The sequence below is a fragment of the Andrographis paniculata genome, unplaced genomic scaffold (genome assembly GCF_009805555.1).
Source record: "Andrographis paniculata isolate CXL003 unplaced genomic scaffold, ASM980555v1 Contig11END, whole genome shotgun sequence".
Taxonomy (NCBI): domain Eukaryota; kingdom Viridiplantae; phylum Streptophyta; class Magnoliopsida; order Lamiales; family Acanthaceae; genus Andrographis; species Andrographis paniculata.
The window spans coordinates 499,465-516,788 of record NW_026137391.1 but is presented as its reverse complement, the minus strand read 5'-3'; the positions used below and the strand labels follow the sequence as shown (position 1 = coordinate 516,788).

Sequence of the window (17,324 nt, the reverse complement as noted above, 5' to 3'; positions counted from 1 at the left end):
ACAAATATATATTTGATTTTTTAGTTTTTAATGTAAATTTTAATTTGAAGAATGATTTAGATACATATTTATGTAGTAATATATCTTTATTAAAAATTTATGCAAATTGCATAATAGAATATCAAGACCAAACACAATTTAAAAAAAAAAAACTTTTGTAGATCAAATGGTGAGACATTCCTCACTTGAAGACTAAGTTTTGAATTTGATTTTAAATGTGTGTTCGAGTTCAGTGAAATACTCATCGGATGCATGAGTAAATCTATGTGGGGGTAAATGAAAAAAAAAATATAAATGGAGTTTATGTTTATATTTTTTTACCAAATTCCAAGTAAACATAGTTTATCATTATTGTTTTTTACAATTTTTTTTTTTTTATTTTGCATAGTTTTGATTGTTTTTCCTAGATTTGCCTTTACTTTTTGTTCACATGATTTTTTAAAATTATAAAAATGGTAAAAACTAAAGAAACTAATGTATGAAAAGTTTTATATAGATAGGAGTAACTTACATTACTTATTTTTCTAAATATATATCTATTGGCATGTATAATATAAAATAGAAAAGGGTAAATTATATAACACTCTATTGTGTTTTAGTTAAAATATACAAAACATCTTGTTTTTTATTTATTGTGTGAAATCCCCTCGTGTTAATATAAAATTTGCACGAAACATCCTTATTGTTCAAAATCGATATTCTGTTATAAATAAAGACCTAAATTATGCAAGTTTTATAAAATAAAAAATAAAAAATATCTTAAATAATTTTTTTGAATAAAATAAATAAATAAATAATTGATCAATAATTTATTTTTTTATAATTTTTGTAAAAATCAGATAACAATTTGTCTTAAAGAAAGTATAAAATGAAGAATTATTTATTTATTTATTTATTTATTCAAAAAAATTATTTAACATATTTTACATTTTAGAACCGAACGTCAATTTTAGACAATGAAGGTGTTTCATGCAAACTTTACATTAACACAAGGAGTTTCATATAATAAATAAAAATACATTGTGTTTTGTGCATTTTTACTAAAATATAATAAGTGTTATATAATTTACCCAATATAAAAATAGTAAAAGACCAATATACTATCTAACACATAATTGAAAAATATAAAGTAAAATGAAAGAATGAGTTGAATGGGAAGTCGAATAGATAAAGTTCCATTTAGCAAAATAAGGATGTCAATGTATCTATATAATTTTCAAAGGTAAAACAATTTATAATGAAAGAGTGAGTTGAATAGGAAGTCGAATAGACTTCATATGTGTATATTTTAGGGTTTAGGGTTATGACTCTCCACTCAACATGCATTATACATTTAGGGTGTATTTGTTTGAGGGATTTTGTGGAATTTTTATTATTTTCAAAAAAAAAAAAATTTTAAAAATATTAAATTAAACATTTATTTTTTATTTTTTATATTATACTAAAAATTAATTTTACATTCAAAACATTACATCAAATCCTTATTTATATCACATCATACAACTATTCAAACTCAAAATTTTTACTATTCAAATCTCAATCCAAAATCCAAAATCCAAATCCTCAAACAAACACACCCTAGTGTTAATAGAATTTTTTCGAACTTTTTATCTGTACATCTCGATCGGAAAATAATCAAGAGAAAAAGAAAGAATCGAAAATGGATCGATCTATCCGATTCGCGAACTTAATTACCGACTGAGTCCGACACTCAATTTGAGTTTTCAACTAAATTGGACACACAATTTATGTAATATGAACAAATCATATTTTATAAGTCAGTTAATCTATTCTTTGAAAATAGGCTAAACGTTTTAATTACTTCTTGACTTGTGACTCATATACACATATCGTGATCCTCGTACAACTATTTTTTTTTTTTTATAATTATTATTTTTTAAAAAATATAAAATGAAAGACTAAAATGCAAGATTCCAAACACGGCCTTGGATTCAAAGCAGGTGCACCTGTGGACCAACCGCATCCTAACCGACCTTTAGGTACAACCGTTCCACTGCCTACCCCGTTCACTAATTTCCATTCTCTACGCGACAATTTTAAGTGGGCCCCACCTCCCACATCGTACTATACCTTATGGACAAATTTACCCCTAATGATGAAATCCATTTTTTCGAGATTCCAACATTTTTAACACTTGCTACAATTGGGTACTTAGAAAGGTTTTTAAAGTCATTATTGTTTTATAGTAATTAATTAGCTAGTAATGAGCTGTAATTGAATTGGAATTTAGATGACGCTCCTGCTGGCGTCGCTGCATTGTTTAGTTGTACCTTGATTTCAACGGTCTTTTCTGATTTTTTATTTTTAGGATGTTTTTGTTTGTGTTTTTTAATATTTAACACTAAAGTCATCTTAATTTTAATTTTGGTATAGTAATTTTATTTTAATCGTAACTTTATTTTTCACTATATTTTTTAAATATTTATTTTTTTATATTATTTTAAATAATTTTTTATTTTTATAATTTATAATTAAAAGATAAATTTTAAAATTAAAAGATTTTTAAATGTATATATATAAAAAGCAAAGCCATTTATAGTGCAACACTAAAATTGACGTTGCACTGTAGCAACGCCAATAAATCAACTCGGCGCTGGTTTCGTCCGTCCGCTCTAAAATTACAATTATATTTGAATATTAATTATTATATAAAAATATAATATAAATTAAGGAAAAAAATAAAAATATTTTTATTAATATTTAATATTATTATAATTAATAGACATAAAAAACTATTTAATTAATAATATTTTTTTATATTAAATACAATTTTAAAAAAATAATTATTTGAGTTGATATTTTTTTAAAAAATAAATTAAATAATAAAAATGTGTAGTAAAACCATTTTAATTATTTTTAATTTTTAAATTATTTTTATTTTATTTTATCGCACTTAATAATTTCTCGAAATTGTCGACGCTTAAAACCGAATATATTGCCATTTCCGTCACAGTAAACAAAAGTCTCTGATCTTTCTAGCAGATTCCCTTTTGATCTGAGTTTCCACCTCAACGAGTTCCGCGTGTTCCGGCATTTCGAAGTGGAGCTCTATCTGCAGGGAGGGATTGCGGTCTGAATTGTCGCGAATCATCTCACTTTCGGTGAGTTTTCTTCCGATGTGCTTCTGCGCGTGTTTTGGTGTGAGCAACTGTTTTGGAAAAGTTAATCGGTGTGATGTGGTTGCGGATTTTTCATTTTTAGTTTTTGCATCGTTCGGTTGCTGCAATGATTTTGCTGAGGCATGGCTTTTTCTCTAAATTGTTCGAATCTAATGAGATTTTAATTGTCATAGAATCGACAAAGCAGTAGCTGCCGTGTGCACTGTGCTTAAGAGTGACTAGATCGTGCTTTCTTTTCAAACTTAGTGGGTGATAAGTGGGGTTAGGACGTATTTTGTCGATTACCTTGTGATAGTTTCAGCATTCGTTGAAGTTCTTACTTTATATGCGGTGATCAGATGCGTTTTGATTAACTGAACAAATGTTGCAAATTGTGCTGTTGTCGAATATCTTTTAGCTGATTTATGATGCGTCAAATTAAATTGTCATTTTCAACGTACTTTGAATTGGATTCCTTTCCAGTGTTATAGAGGTACAGAAGGCTGTAAATATTTATTGAATCATACAAGAGTAGGGAATGAATAAAATGTATATGCTTTTAGTAATTATATGACATTCTTTTCATGCTATATTTCAGGCGTAAGGAGTTATGAATACTCAGCTAGTCGAAATTCACCCTCAAGAACTCAAATTTGTATGTAAGTGTATTATACAGGCCTACCTACATCTTTGTTTTTGCTATTGGCTTGAGTTGCAGCGCCAAGCAGGTGTCTTTTATTATTGATATTATTTAGGAAGAATGGAACTGGAGCGCATACTGTTTAAATCCAATGTCAACTATCTAATACTTCTGTTTTGAAATGCAAAGTGCTTATCATCTCTTTGCTGTGATATTATGGCCAATGAAGGAATATATACTGTGACAATGTACGTTGCTTGCTTTAGAGTACCAGAATGTATTTGTGGTATTCAATAGGGGAATAGACTTCTTTGTACGATTCATAATCTAGTAGTAATTGATTCACTTGGGCATATTACTATGGAGGGTCGGATAGGATTATGTAATCCCAGTGTCTTGATTAATTTATGGGTCTTAAATAGTCCAAACTTATCTTGATATGAACACAGCCTTTATATATAAATGGTGTATCTAGTTTTTAATGGTCCTTATCGGGTGGTTTCGGTTTTGAAAGTTTACTCTTACAATGACATTCATAGCCAAATGTCACCTCCTGCATCAGCTATACATGGGGTAAATTCATAAAGTTATTCTCTCTTTGTCTGGTATATATAGAGCAGTCGAGCTAGGTGACTGTGATATACAAGACATTGCTTTTTTCTTTCTTTCTTTTTTATTTATTAATTTATTTTTTCCTTCACTTCTCTCTCTCTGAGTGTCTGAATAGTTTTCAGTATGACCATATTTTTGTTGTGCTTGACTTATTTACAATTTGCTTATTGGCTCTAACAATTTTTTCTTGTGGCCATTCTTCTATCGACTTGGCTTCTCTAGTTGAGGTGAAAAAACAGAGTACATGTGTTGTTCGCCTCACCAATCTCAGTGACGAGTATGTAGCTTTTAAGGTGGTTTTCAATCCTATATTTTCCACCACCTATTTCTAATTCTGGAAAGTTTTATTACCCGCCAGTATGATTTGTAACCTTCACTAAAATAGTTTCACTTTTGATGTATTTATAGTTAGTTCTGTTAAGAAAGATCAGTTAACTTACAGTATGAATACATTTTCAGGTAAAGACAACCTCTCCAAAGAAGTACTGTGTGAGACCTAATGTAGGCATAATCAAGCCCAAATCAACATGTGATTTTGTAGGTATGCTGTTTCCTTGATTTCTACTTATTTAGTAGCATACATCTTGCTGTGGTAGGTGGTAAGAGGACTGTATCTCTAAGCATCTGGCAATGTTAATTGATTTTAGCGAATTACAATGATCTCATCGCAAAAACCACTGTTAAATTTATATATCAATGGTTCTTTATATGGAATTGTTTATGTGCCCTTCTTAGATTTTATTATCAAAATTAACAGATATTTGTTCTCTATACAGTCACCATGCAAGCACAGAAGTTAGCTCCCTCGGATATGCATTGCAAGGATAAATTTCTAATTCAGAGCACCATGGCACCATTTGGAACGACAGAAGATCAAATTACACCTGCCATGGTAAATTTGGACTGATTATCTTTGATTGTTTCATTCCCTTTTGTACGTTAAAACCTGTTTGCAGAAATTAATAAGATTCACATCCGGTTTTTCCCCATCTCGTCCGGTAGTTTGCAAAAGATACTCACAAGTATATGGAAGAGACCAAACTCAGAGTTGTTCTTGCAACCGCTCCAAATTCTCCAGCAAAGCCATCATCGGATGTAGTTTTAAAGCAGGAAGCATCATCTTACGAGACTGTTTCACCAAATGGATTGCACTCACCAGTTTTGACACCTGTCAACGGATTTAGCAAGCAAGGACAATCAGATGAGATTTCAAATCCAAAAGACGAAATCGAGAATGGAGTTGAAAATAATCTTCCTACTGATCTTGTAAGAAAATTTCTTATCCCGCTTTCGCCCCCTTAAGAATCTGATATGATACCCATGCTAATTATATTGGATACTATCACTTTCAGTTGTTTTTTAGCTTAGTTCTTTACCATAAAGAGTTGGATATAAAATTACCTCAGGTCAAATTTCTTGCATAATATCCAAAACTTCCACCCGATATTTTTAAGTGGTTTTATGGATCTATATTTGTGTAGCGAAGAATACTCGTGAGGATCAAACGATTAGTTTATTACACCATTATATGAACTTTATGATTCATAAGTGTTCCTTTCAGCCTAAAAAAGTGGTTGTCGCACATATTGACCTTACCATCATGATATTATATTTCTGTTGATTTGTTCAGGTAACTAATAAAGTGGAGGCTGTAAAAACCGAGAAAATCACGCCAGAGTCGAGATCATTCAAATTCAATATTGTGGATGATATGATGTCTGTCTCTGAGAAGTACCCGGTGAAACAAGAGGTGTTTGTCCCGGAGAAGGATGAAGATTCCAAAAAGACCAAAGATTCAGAAGAAATCGGATTTAAACTGACACAAGAAATTGAGGAATTGAGATCGAAGATTAGTTCCATGGGTACCAAGCTAGCCGAGGTTAGTATTGCCATAATTACGACCATGAATGCGAATTTTTAAGTATAGCATATTTATTATAGGTCTAAATAATCGACATTTGAATCAACAGGCACAGAAAATGATTGAAAAGCTAAACAAAGAAAAGAGCATTGCAACTCATGAAAAGGAAACAGTAATGCAACAGTTGGTGGGTGATTTCTTGCACTTCCTTTTTCCAGTTTACTTTTTTTACAATAAAAACAAAATATTTTTTCCGCACCATACTTTAGAAACTTACAAGGCTCCCTCATATTTTAAAAAATATTGCACATAATTCTATGGAAATTGCATGAACGAGAACGGTGTAAACTTTTCAAAATACAAGTGGGATTATAAGCAATTTTGCCTAACATAAAAATTTATTATTTGTTATTACTTCTGTTACATTTCCTTGTCATGATACGAATCATCGATGCTGAAAAATATGTATTCGCAGGCAATGTTGAAAACAAGGAGTGGCGGCACCGGCACCGGCACGGTAGCTAGAAAAGTCCATATTGGTTTCCCGCCACTGTTTGTGTGCATGGTTGCACTGATTAGCTTAATGCTTGGGTTGATCGTTCGAGTTTAACGAATCTCGATGCAATAGTTTCAGACACGAACAGCAGGTATGATTCTCAGCTGGTTTAATACAAAGCAATTGCATGTAGCTAACTAGCTTTGGTAAAAAAATGAAAAAAAACAACTTGAATGTATAAAAAGAACTGAGTTTATTGAATAAACTGGGGTATTAGACTGCTATACTTACGCTGATTTGGATTTATGTGTAAACAATCTTCGTTAGAACCAACAGTCATAATTGACACAATTGTTTGATACTCGACACCATTTTTTAAAGGGTGAGAAAAATCAATGTGTGTGTTTTGATTTGGACATTACTTGTTCGGGTGTGGTTCGGTTTGAATTTTTATTTAAAATAGTTTTTTGATGAGATGTTTGAGAAAAAATATTGTGTTTTCTAAATCATTCCCAAGCATAAATTGCATCTCAACTAGTCTATTGAGTCGGCTTTGCCTTTTATGGTGTTTTGTAGTGTGTGTGTGCATAAGATAAGATAGCATTATGGATTTGATTTTGTCACGAACTAAATTCAATTTGTCATGTTAAATTGTACCCCTAAGCAATTTAATCCTTCTACTAAGGTTGGCTTCCAACTTAGCTATGATCCACAAAAGGCATAAGAATTTAAACACAGAAACTCATTGTAAATGAAACTTATAAATATACAAATGAAGATGGAACTGTGGAAGCTTTTTTAATAAATCAGGCTAAAGTTTGGTGAAAAACAAATTTTAGTAAGTTTCATAGATTCCATATTATGATAAAACTAAAAAATAAAATACATATATTATATAAATTTATAATTATCCCCCTAAAAATTAGATGAACAAAATCATAATGTCAACTAACAAAATTACATTATTTCTATTATACAATAACCCTGATAAATTTCATATATTATTCAAACTCAAATTCAATCCCAAAACAAAGTTTCAAAATCAAACTTCAAAGAAAACAAAACCGTATACAACACCATCAAACAAGTTTCTACCACCTCCGAAATCACAGCTTACAAAAACCATTGCACACCCAGACGGCGTGTATTTTGACCCAAATCCAACCATACATACAAAATATACACATATATAAAATGTTGTGCGTGTGTGTGTATGTATACATAAATACGTACATACATATATATATAGACATATACGATATACCTCCCTCCTATGCCTTTCACTCTACAGCATATACATACATCTCAATGCTTGTCTTCCTCGGGCCACGACTGTTGCGCGTTTTGCTCGGTCGGGGAGCCGGGGGCAAACGGAACGAAGCCGCGGCCGCCGAACATCGGGCGCATGAAAGCGTCGTCGAATTTTCTCCAGTAGTAGTGGACGGTACGAGTGGGTCGTGTGAGGAGCATGCGCAGGCTGCTGGGGCGCGCTATGCTCTGCCCGGCTTCGTTGGGCTCCAATGGCGGGAATAGTTCCGATACTGAATCTTGGGTTTCGCCGAGCAGTGGCACCGTCGAGTTTGTGACGAAGGAGTCGCAGGAAGTCATGCTGCCTCCGTGCTTCGGCAGTAAGTATTTTATCAGCGGTTTGGTCATCAACCCGAACAACTGCATCAATCGCCACCAAGTAAGTATCGTCGTAAAAATACATGTTCATACTTTTAGGTGCATATTTTAATATAGATAGATAGATAATAAGTTTGTCTCATAATAAGGATACCATATTCTAAAGACACCCTAAAAAGAATACATTAGTAAAGAAGCATCTTACCACAGTGCTGAACAGCACAATCGTAATAGTACTGGTAATCATGATAGCATTGCCACGTTTTTTAGTGTGCCCTAAGCTCGTAAACTGCACGATTCAAGTAAAGTGTGGTGAATATTTTAGTCCATAGCATGGAGTAGCTGCGTGCCTTAACCGTAGAACTTACGCCAAAATCATACATATATATATATATGTATGTATATGTATATATTACCTGGTTGTAAGCAAGAGCCATGGAAACCGCACCTCGCATAAGACCAGCCCACCATATCGTAATCTAGAAATTATTTATTCATAAAATCACGATATAAGCAGCATGAAGAAAATGTAGAAATATGAAAGGTAAGAAGTCATACTTGCTGCTTAAAGCTAATCTTCTCATGCCGAGACTTCTTCGTTAAATTGGACAACAACGATAGAGGGAAGATAAATGCAGCTCTGCTCACCAAAATCAGTCCCAATACAATTGCACTGACAGATACCGACGTCATTGGGCTGAAAAAAAAATTAAAAAAAAATAGAAAGATTAGTTTTTTATGTCAAATTTAATTTTACTATTTAACCTGCACAATTTTCAATAAAAATATATTATTTCGTCTTACAAAATATCACATCAAAATACTATTTCAAACAATTTTCAAATCAAAAGCGAACAGACCCAAAATAATCGTCTCATAAGAAGCTTTAAGTTTGATTGGAGCTCAAGAAACATAGGCGCGACTTACCTATCGCTAACAAAACTCCATTTCTCAATGTCCAAGGCATCCATACCAACATATAGAAATATGAATGTCTCGGCAACAAACGACATTGTTGCAAAAGTGTGTCTGCATTGCAGGATAATCATTAGTAAGTAAAAAAGGTAAAGTAACATTCCGATAATAGAAAGACAAGCATATGTATGTTGTTTGCGTGTGGGTTAGATTGGGATATGAGATCATTACTTAGTGGTGATTCTTGATTTCTCGGTAACGTTATGCCAGGTGTAATGCGACATCACAATTCCACAGAAGAACACGGTGAGAATGCCACTCAAGTAGAATAACTGCAAGGCATGTGATGATTCAGGAAGGAAAAGATTAACATCTGGAACACAATATATAGGTCGAAAAATAAGAGAATGTCAAGTTCAAATGTTCTTTTAAAGGACAACGAAGAAACTTACTTCAGCCAACATGTATGAAAGGTAAGCCAAGAGCATCATTATAGCAACTTCCCGATCAGTGGAATGCCTGCAATTCATTGCAGAATAGCCAAGAAATTGTTATATATGAATATATATATATATATATACATTCATTAATCCCAACTCCTAGCTCCTAGTGCTATTTAATACTCTCTCCGTTATGCAAATGTGTGCTCGTTTGATCGGGCACGGGTTTTAATAAAAGTGAGTAATAATTGTTAATTTTTTCTTTTAAAGTAAAAAAAAGTACAAAAGTGATGAGAACCAAAAAAAAAAAGTGAGCATAGATTTGAATGACGAAGGGAATGTCAGTACAACAATGCAAAAATTAGTGAATGTCAACTCAAAATATTTTTCAAAAAAATATTAATCTCTCCGTCATCCAAATCTATACTAATTTTTTTTTTCTAAATTGTCATTAAAAAATATTCTCATTTTCTTTATAGTAAATCATTGCATTATTTTTTACATTTTTTTACTATAAAAGACTAACAATAGTTACCTATTTTTATTAAAATTTGTGCCCAAACATTTGAAGCACAGATTTCAACAACAAAGGGAGTACTAATTATTTTGCGACAAAGTAAGAATTTAATTCAAGGAATATGGTGCTGTGTAATGGAAAAAGGCACAAGTGAGATGATTGTCACCAACCTGCCAAAATAGAGCTTCTTAATGACGTATGCGCTAAGCAGTCCAGTCTAGAGTAAAAGATATGTTCATAATGTCAAAATGCAACTCAAAAGCTCACATACTAATTTCCAATGAGAGAGACTATATATATACACTTACCGCAACTCCCAACGCAGTGCTTGTTATAAATAAATAGAAGAAGCTTCCAATAAGCTGCAAACCCGCGGTGGTACTTAGATGAGAAAGGTCAAAGTTCTTGACTGCATTGAAAAGCACCACGGATGTTGCGTCATTCACAACGCCTTCTCCAAATACTAGGCTGTATAGCAATGGTGTTTCATCCTGACTGAGTACCTAAAATAAATCACACACATTTCATAGAGCTAATGACAACTTTTGCCTCAAATGTCACCAATAGAGAAGGCAGTAAAATATACCTGCAGTGTACAAACCGAATCGGTCGCAGCAAAAATTGCTCCAATTGCTGGAAAGACACAAAAGGTGGATGTTTGTCGGGAAAATTCATATATAAACATATATATACACATGAATAACTACATAAAGTCATAAATGAGGTGGAGAGACAAAGGGGTTTCTGAAGCAGGAGGTTGGGCAAGATAGTATATAAATAATTTTAATAAAGGATGCATCTCCCTAGAGAGAGAGAGAGATTTACCCAAATAATCTCCAATTTCAAGACCAATATCAATTTTTCCCAAGAATGCAATAGCACCTGCCAAAAAAATTTAGAAAGTAATGGCACATTCACATGCAACATAATTAAAACAATGAGATTATTTATTTAGATGATGGTGATACAATCTGAAGGAATCTAAGGAATGGAAATTCAATATAACTAGATTAAGTGATTCCAAGAAAGAATGTGAAATTTTGCCACATGCTCCTTTCTGGCCATAAGATTTTGGTTGAAGTTGAAAGAAGGTTGTTATGACAAATGCTCAACCTTAGTTAATAACATCGATATAATAGGACAGTAAATTACCTAATGATATAATGATGAAAGATATCAAGGTACCAAGTGCTCCAAACAGGACTATGGTCATGAAGTTGCGAAAGAATTGTTTCTTTTTTACCTGAAACCTGAATTGCAAATCAAGGCAAAGAGAAAAAGGGTTCAGTGGATTCACCCATCTCATAACACTAAAAATTACTGTAGTGCAAAAACTTCATCTATTAAACACCTTAAAACTTGGTCCGTTATCATCAATAATACAAGCATTTCAATAAATTTATCCAATAATTAGCAATGCTATACCATGGACCAAAAGGATCTGATTTATCCTATAATTGGCAAGAGGGCTTCCCCTCCCTTTGATTCAATAGATTAAAATAATTTGCATCCGAAAAAGAGTACAAAGCAAAAGAGTACATTACCCAGCATTAAAGATGATTGGTGGAAGCAGATAAATAAAGAAGAGATCCTCACTGAAGACCAAGAGCCGTGAGCTTTTCCCTCTACTTATTAGTAGAATTATGATTCCAGTGCAAACACCCTTTGATTTAGAAATACAAAAATAATTCAAACAATAAAACAAGCATAAGTAACAAAAACAGGATCCCCTAAATTGCAGATGGCTGCTGGAAAATTCCCATGGCATTTGTAAATGCAAGACCTCATGGATACTTACAATTATGAGGGCAGTGATAGATTCATTCATCCAACGATTTTCCTCCAATAGATGACCGATCACAATACATGCACAGAGCAGTGTGACAAACAAGTTAATCGAAACCACTGAAGTGTATTCTGAGGATAACAAAGACGTTGTTGTCTCTGCGATAGTTCCTGAGAAACTAGCCATGCTTTCCATCATTCAAATATATATATATATATATTAGCTCTCAACAACAATTGCTCCTGCAATACAGAACAGAGTTCACATTAGTAAATGCATCAACTAATAAGGCTCCGAAATCAGGGGCACACATATAAATGAGAATGGAAATTGATTCTTCATTTGATAAAACAGAGAATTTAACCGAAAAATGTAATGGAGAATTTAGCCGAAAAATATAATGGAGAATTTATTATCATTTATTCAAAATATATATACTCACAAAATGATGCATAAATTAAAAATCTAAAAAGAATAATAAGCTCATTTCCTTTGTATTTTATAAAGAAAGTAAGCGCATTTTTGTAAGACGGAGGGAGTACGTCATAAGACTACTATCACTTTACAAAACACTCCAATCGTGATGGATGTTGTGATGAGGGTGACAGCAACATAGAGGAAGTAGAAGATTTGGGGAAAGAAACAATTGAAAAAGAACTTTCAATGCAAAATGAAAATTAATGGAGATAATCAGTAGTTCTATCTTTTTTTTTCTCCCACGAATTCAATTCTCTTTCATTTCTCCGTATACAAGAGAATTTAAATTAGAGAATAACAAATGATTTGTTTCTCAATTTTCAATTATCAGGTCCAATCAAAGACCCCCTATGTTTCTCCTCCTTCAGTGCTTGATTGTTTGCATAGAGAAAAACGAAGAACATATTATCCCTAACTAGAGAAAGCCACAACAAACATGTGTGCATTAACTACCAAATGAACAAAACGAGTTCCACTAAGCACATCAAACTCGTAAATATGTATTAAAAACAATGAACCCTGTTTATGTATGAACCGAACCTCCTAACAAGTCTATCCACATTTCTATCTCCCCTTTACCAAGTTCAGTTCCTTCCAATATCTTACAGCATCGTGAGTTGATTTTGAGGAAATTAAGCCATAGTTATCGTTCAAACTTCAGAAATCATACTTCGAAGCACATGTTAACATACGCAAACCAAACACGTGTATGGACATACGAAGCAAAACACAAAACTCGCACCATACTAACTCCATTGATAGAATTAAAGCTTCTGCTAAATACGTAGCGCGCAAAATTACCTTCGAAGAGCCGACCAAATCCGAATCAAGAACTCCGCAGTAGATCTCAACTTCTCAACTCCAAATGCACAGCGTAGCACCAAAACAAGATGTATGAGCGCAACTACCAACCGCGAATTCGGGGAAAGTGATAATTCAAAGTCAAGTTACTTCTGACCGCACAGACAACGGAGCCACAATCCAACACGGATTCACAATCCGCGTGGTCCGGCGTGTGGCTTGTCACGATAGCACAGCAGCAAGCAAATTTCCGAGAAGAATAATATCCTCCTTCGATGAAGCAGATATGAAAGGTGAAGATCTTACGGTCGTAGTTCGAAGTCCAGATCAAAGCAGACGGAAGATTCCTTGGGAAGAATAGTAGGGCACCTCGCCAGAAATAAATAGGAATATAATATATATATATAGTTTTGATTTTAATTTTTTAAGTTGACACGATAAAATTATTACTCCTTCCTTCCAGATACAAAAATTTAAGTAAAATATAATTAATGAGCAATTAACTCAACAAATTATGCGGCATAGGAAGAATTATTACAATTACTGAGCCAATATGGAAATTGGAAGCACGAGAGACACGCGCCACGTTAGGGTTTGAGCATGTGGGCCCTACTTATATGTCCATATTTTATATTGTCTTCCTCCCCTAAATATTCATTTATTTTCTAGACAGAGTTTTACTATATTAGAATTATATTTATAAAGGTAATGATTGTAATAAATTGTGAATTACAGTGGTATTTTTAATATTACGTAAATAGTATATTTATTAAAAAAATATAAATAAATATTTTGTTATGAAAAACTAAAATAAAAAAATAAATAATTTGTTAAGGAACGAATGGAATAATTTGAAAGTTTAATAAATTAATTAGGGTAAATTATTTAATATTATTGTCTTTAGTAAAAATGTATTTTATTTATAGTGTGAAATTTCTTTTGTATTTGTTAAGATATGAAGTCTTATTATATTCTAAAATTTAGGTATATAATTTGGATATTATATTCTAAATTTTAGAGATAAGATTTATATACTATTGGCGGCCTAGACTTAGGCTATAAATATCTATGTATTCTCACTTTAACATGTGTTTGCGTACTTTATAGTAAAATACTTTATAGTAAAATTTCTGGCTTTGTAGCACCCTAAACGTAGATCATCGTGATCGAACTGGGTTACCAAATTCTTGTGTTTTTTTATCTTTGGTCTGGTTCGTTGGTAGGGTGGATTAAGAGGAATCAAACATTGGGTCGTTGTAGGAATCCCTTGTGACCTGCAGAGGTGCCTTGTGTCGAAAGTCTCCTAGCGATGTTGGGTCGGTCCAGAGTGGTAGGTCAGGCAGCGGGTCCCTTTGTGATAAGCGGTGCAAGGTTGGCAGGGAAGGATAAGGATTTCGGAAAACGTAGTGGAGGAGATATCCGATGTGCTCTCGTATCAAGTGAACCTTAGGTTTGTTTGTGGGAGTCAAGATGGATGAAGTCGAGTAAAAGAAGATCGACAGGAAGACGATGAGTGCGGTTCGATTAACCTTTGGGACAATATCTCGACTTAATTTAGATTTGAGGCAAAAGTAAATGGTGAAGATCAATAATAGTCAAAGTTGAAGCCGAAGAATAAGTTTAAGAAAGATGCAAGTCAGGTGGTATGTTGGAACTGCAAGGGCACTTGAAACGAGAGTACAGAGCGCCAGAGATGGATCAGGTTCGGCAAACACATCGGAGGAGATATCCAATGTGCTGATTCTGAGCATCAGCAGTCCAATTGAGTCATGGATCTTGGTCTCAGGAGCGTCATTCCACTCATGCAGTAATTCATGAATCATGTAATCCTATACCATAGGTAATTTTGGTGTTGTCTATCTTGCATATGATAAGACATTGAAAATTGTAGGTAAATGAATGATTCAAATCAGAACACCGAATGGTGGGGAGTCGAGATTGAATGACGTGAGTCATGTTTTGGGTTTGAAAGGAAATCTGATTTCTGTTGAACAATTGGATGGGGCAGGTTACTCGTCATGGAAGGTAACCTAAGGATCCATTGTGGTGGCCCAAAAAAGAAAAGATAGAACTCTCTACATGACGAAAACCATACAAGATGGAATCAGTTCCGTGGCCATAAATAATGACACAAATTGATGGCATTCTCGTCTCGGACACATGAACGAGAAGGGGATAGGGAAGCTCGTGTCAAAGGGAAGATTTTCAAGTCTCAAGTCCGTCGATATTGGAGTATGCGAGGACTGTATCTTTGGGAAGCAACGAAATGTGGCATTCTCAAATTATGGGAGAGACCTGGAAAAGGAAAAGTTGGAGTTGGTTCATACGGACTTACGGGAACCAACTTTTGTATCGACCCTTGGAGGCTCACAGTACTACCCCGTGGTCATTGACGACGTTACAAGGGAGGTATGAGTACATTTCCTTAAGTGTAATTATGATGTTTTTGATACCTTTAGGAGGTGGAAAGCACGTGCAGTGGGATAGCGAGTCGATTTATGAGCAATCCTGAAAGACAATCTAAGGTGGTGACCTTAGATAATTGAGGTTGTGTTCAACCTCAATGGGCCTCGATGAGTGAGGAAAGAGGCTTGGCGTTGTCATTGCAAATGAAGTAAAATGTTGAAGTGGAAGATGTAATCAGTCTTCAAGTGAGAGATTGTTGATATATGAAGCCCGATTATATCCTAAAATTTAGGAATATAATTTGGATATTATATTCTAAATTTTAGAGATAGGATTTGGATACTATTGGCACAGACTTAGGCTATAAATATTCATATATTCTCACTTTAACATGTGTCTGCGTACTTTATAGTAAAATTTCTGGTTTGGCAGCGCCCCCAGACGTAGATCATCGTAATTAAACTGGATTACCAAATTTTTGTGTTATATTATTTCATCTTGATTTTCTGGGAATTTTTGTAACAAATATTAATTTAAAATTTGCACAAAATATTTTTTTTTTTGTTCAATGCTAATGTTTAGATCTAAATAAATACATAAATTATATCAATTAATATCTTAATAATTTTTTTAATAAAATAAATAATTGATCGATCATTTATTTTTATAATTTTTATAAAATTTTAAATAATAATTTATCTAAAAAAAACTATATAACTAAAGATTAAAGATTCCTAATATTTATTAAATGTATAGTTTCTTTCTTTTTTTAAGCAATTAAATGTATGTTTTCAATAGTTACATTGCATACAAAATTCCTAATATTTATTACTCCCTCCGTCCCATTGAAATATTACCATTTTCTATTTTCGTATGTCACAAAATAAGGTTACCATTTTCTAATTTAGTAATTGTACTACATACTTAACATAATAAATACCATTTCAACTTACAATATATTACACAAATGTCATTACTTTTATATCACACTATACTAATAGGGGTATTTTCGTCTTTTTCACTACAATTCAATATAATACTAATATTCAAAAATCTACGTGCAAAAAACAAATGATACACTTCCAATGGGATGGAGAGAGTATTAAAAATTAACTAAAATAAAAGGGTTTGTTTTGTTGTAATTTGAAATTATGTATTGATATTAATTTTTATTTAAATAATATAGTTATGTAGTATTTCAATGAGAAAAATATATTTTTATTGAAAATTGAAATGAATAACATTAATTTAAATTTGAAATCACAATCAAACACATACAAATAATCATTTAGTTTGAATGTTAATTTAAATAATTATTCGATCTAATATTATATATATATATATATATATCTATTTTTTGAAAATTATAAAATTAAATAGCAAAAAGTCAATGAAAACTTAGAAGAAGGGGTTTGTTTATAATTTTCACTGTTTTCAACAAAACGACACATTGCTCCCAACAAAATCATTGTTTATAATTTTCACTGCTTTTAAACAAAAACCAAAATCTCTTTTGTATAAACAAAATCATTTTTGAATTCTTTTGTTTTTTAGTGAATGATATTCCAAATCAATATATATTTTACTCTTGTCTTAAGCTAACCATCACACTTCAGCGCTGACGTAGA

The 17,324-nt window shown here is 32.6% G+C and overlaps 2 protein-coding genes across 4 annotated transcripts; one reads left to right on the top strand and one right to left on the bottom strand.

Moving 5' to 3' along the window:
* Window positions 1-2,976: 2,976 nt before the first annotated feature.
* LOC127248733 (vesicle-associated protein 2-2-like) lies at window positions 2,977-7,091 on the top strand. Of its 3 annotated transcripts, none has more exons than XM_051271255.1 (9): window positions 2,977-3,122; window positions 3,718-3,774; window positions 4,594-4,664; window positions 4,831-4,912; window positions 5,148-5,263; window positions 5,374-5,637; window positions 6,002-6,250; window positions 6,342-6,419; window positions 6,708-7,091. In XM_051271255.1, the coding sequence occupies exons 5-9, from the start codon at window positions 5,153-5,155 to the stop codon at window positions 6,840-6,842; spliced, it is 837 nt and encodes a 278-aa protein (XP_051127212.1). In that variant the 5' UTR covers window positions 2,977-3,122; window positions 3,718-3,774; window positions 4,594-4,664; window positions 4,831-4,912; window positions 5,148-5,152; the 3' UTR covers window positions 6,843-7,091. The 3 variants fall into 3 exon arrangements, with proteins under 3 accessions (XP_051127212.1, XP_051127206.1, XP_051127221.1); XM_051271249.1 differs by having other exon boundaries at window positions 3,718-3,778; XM_051271264.1 differs by lacking the exon at window positions 4,594-4,664 and having other exon boundaries at window positions 3,718-3,778.
* Window positions 7,092-7,713: 622 nt separating this feature from the next.
* Window positions 7,714-13,675, bottom strand: LOC127248724 (sodium/hydrogen exchanger 1-like). Its single transcript, XM_051271238.1, has 15 exons — window positions 13,291-13,675; window positions 12,025-12,254; window positions 11,771-11,889; window positions 11,379-11,476; window positions 11,052-11,108; window positions 10,813-10,859; window positions 10,535-10,729; window positions 10,397-10,443; window positions 9,722-9,788; window positions 9,501-9,601; window positions 9,282-9,383; window positions 8,913-9,051; window positions 8,771-8,833; window positions 8,560-8,643; window positions 7,714-8,396 (listed from the first exon to the last, which is right to left on the bottom strand). The coding sequence occupies exons 2-15, from the start codon at window positions 12,208-12,210 to the stop codon at window positions 8,034-8,036; spliced, it is 1,668 nt and encodes a 555-aa protein (XP_051127195.1). The 5' UTR covers window positions 12,211-12,254; window positions 13,291-13,675; the 3' UTR covers window positions 7,714-8,033.
* Between the last annotated feature and the right edge of the window lie 3,649 nt (window positions 13,676-17,324).

Excerpts from the sequence above, each read along its gene's own strand:
- LOC127248733 (XM_051271249.1), top strand. The coding sequence starts at position 3,730 with ATGAATACTCAGCTAGTCGAAATTCACCCTCAAGAACTCAAATTTGTA. Across the intron at positions 6,251-6,341 it reads TGGGTACCAAGCTAGCCGAG|GCACAGAAAATGATTGAAAA; the intron begins GTTAGTATTGCC and ends TTGAATCAACAG. Across the intron at positions 6,420-6,707 it reads AAACAGTAATGCAACAGTTG|GCAATGTTGAAAACAAGGAG; the intron begins GTGGGTGATTTC and ends ATGTATTCGCAG.
- LOC127248724 (XM_051271238.1), bottom strand. The coding sequence starts at position 12,210 with ATGATGGAAAGCATGGCTAGTTTCTCAGGAACTATCGCAGAGACAACA. Across the intron at positions 9,052-9,281 it reads TGGAGTTTTGTTAGCGATAG|CCCAATGACGTCGGTATCTG; the intron begins GTAAGTCGCGCC and ends TTTTTTTTTCAG. Across the intron at positions 8,397-8,559 it reads TTGTGCTGTTCAGCACTGTG|TTGTTCGGGTTGATGACCAA; the intron begins GTAAGATGCTTC and ends CGATTGATGCAG.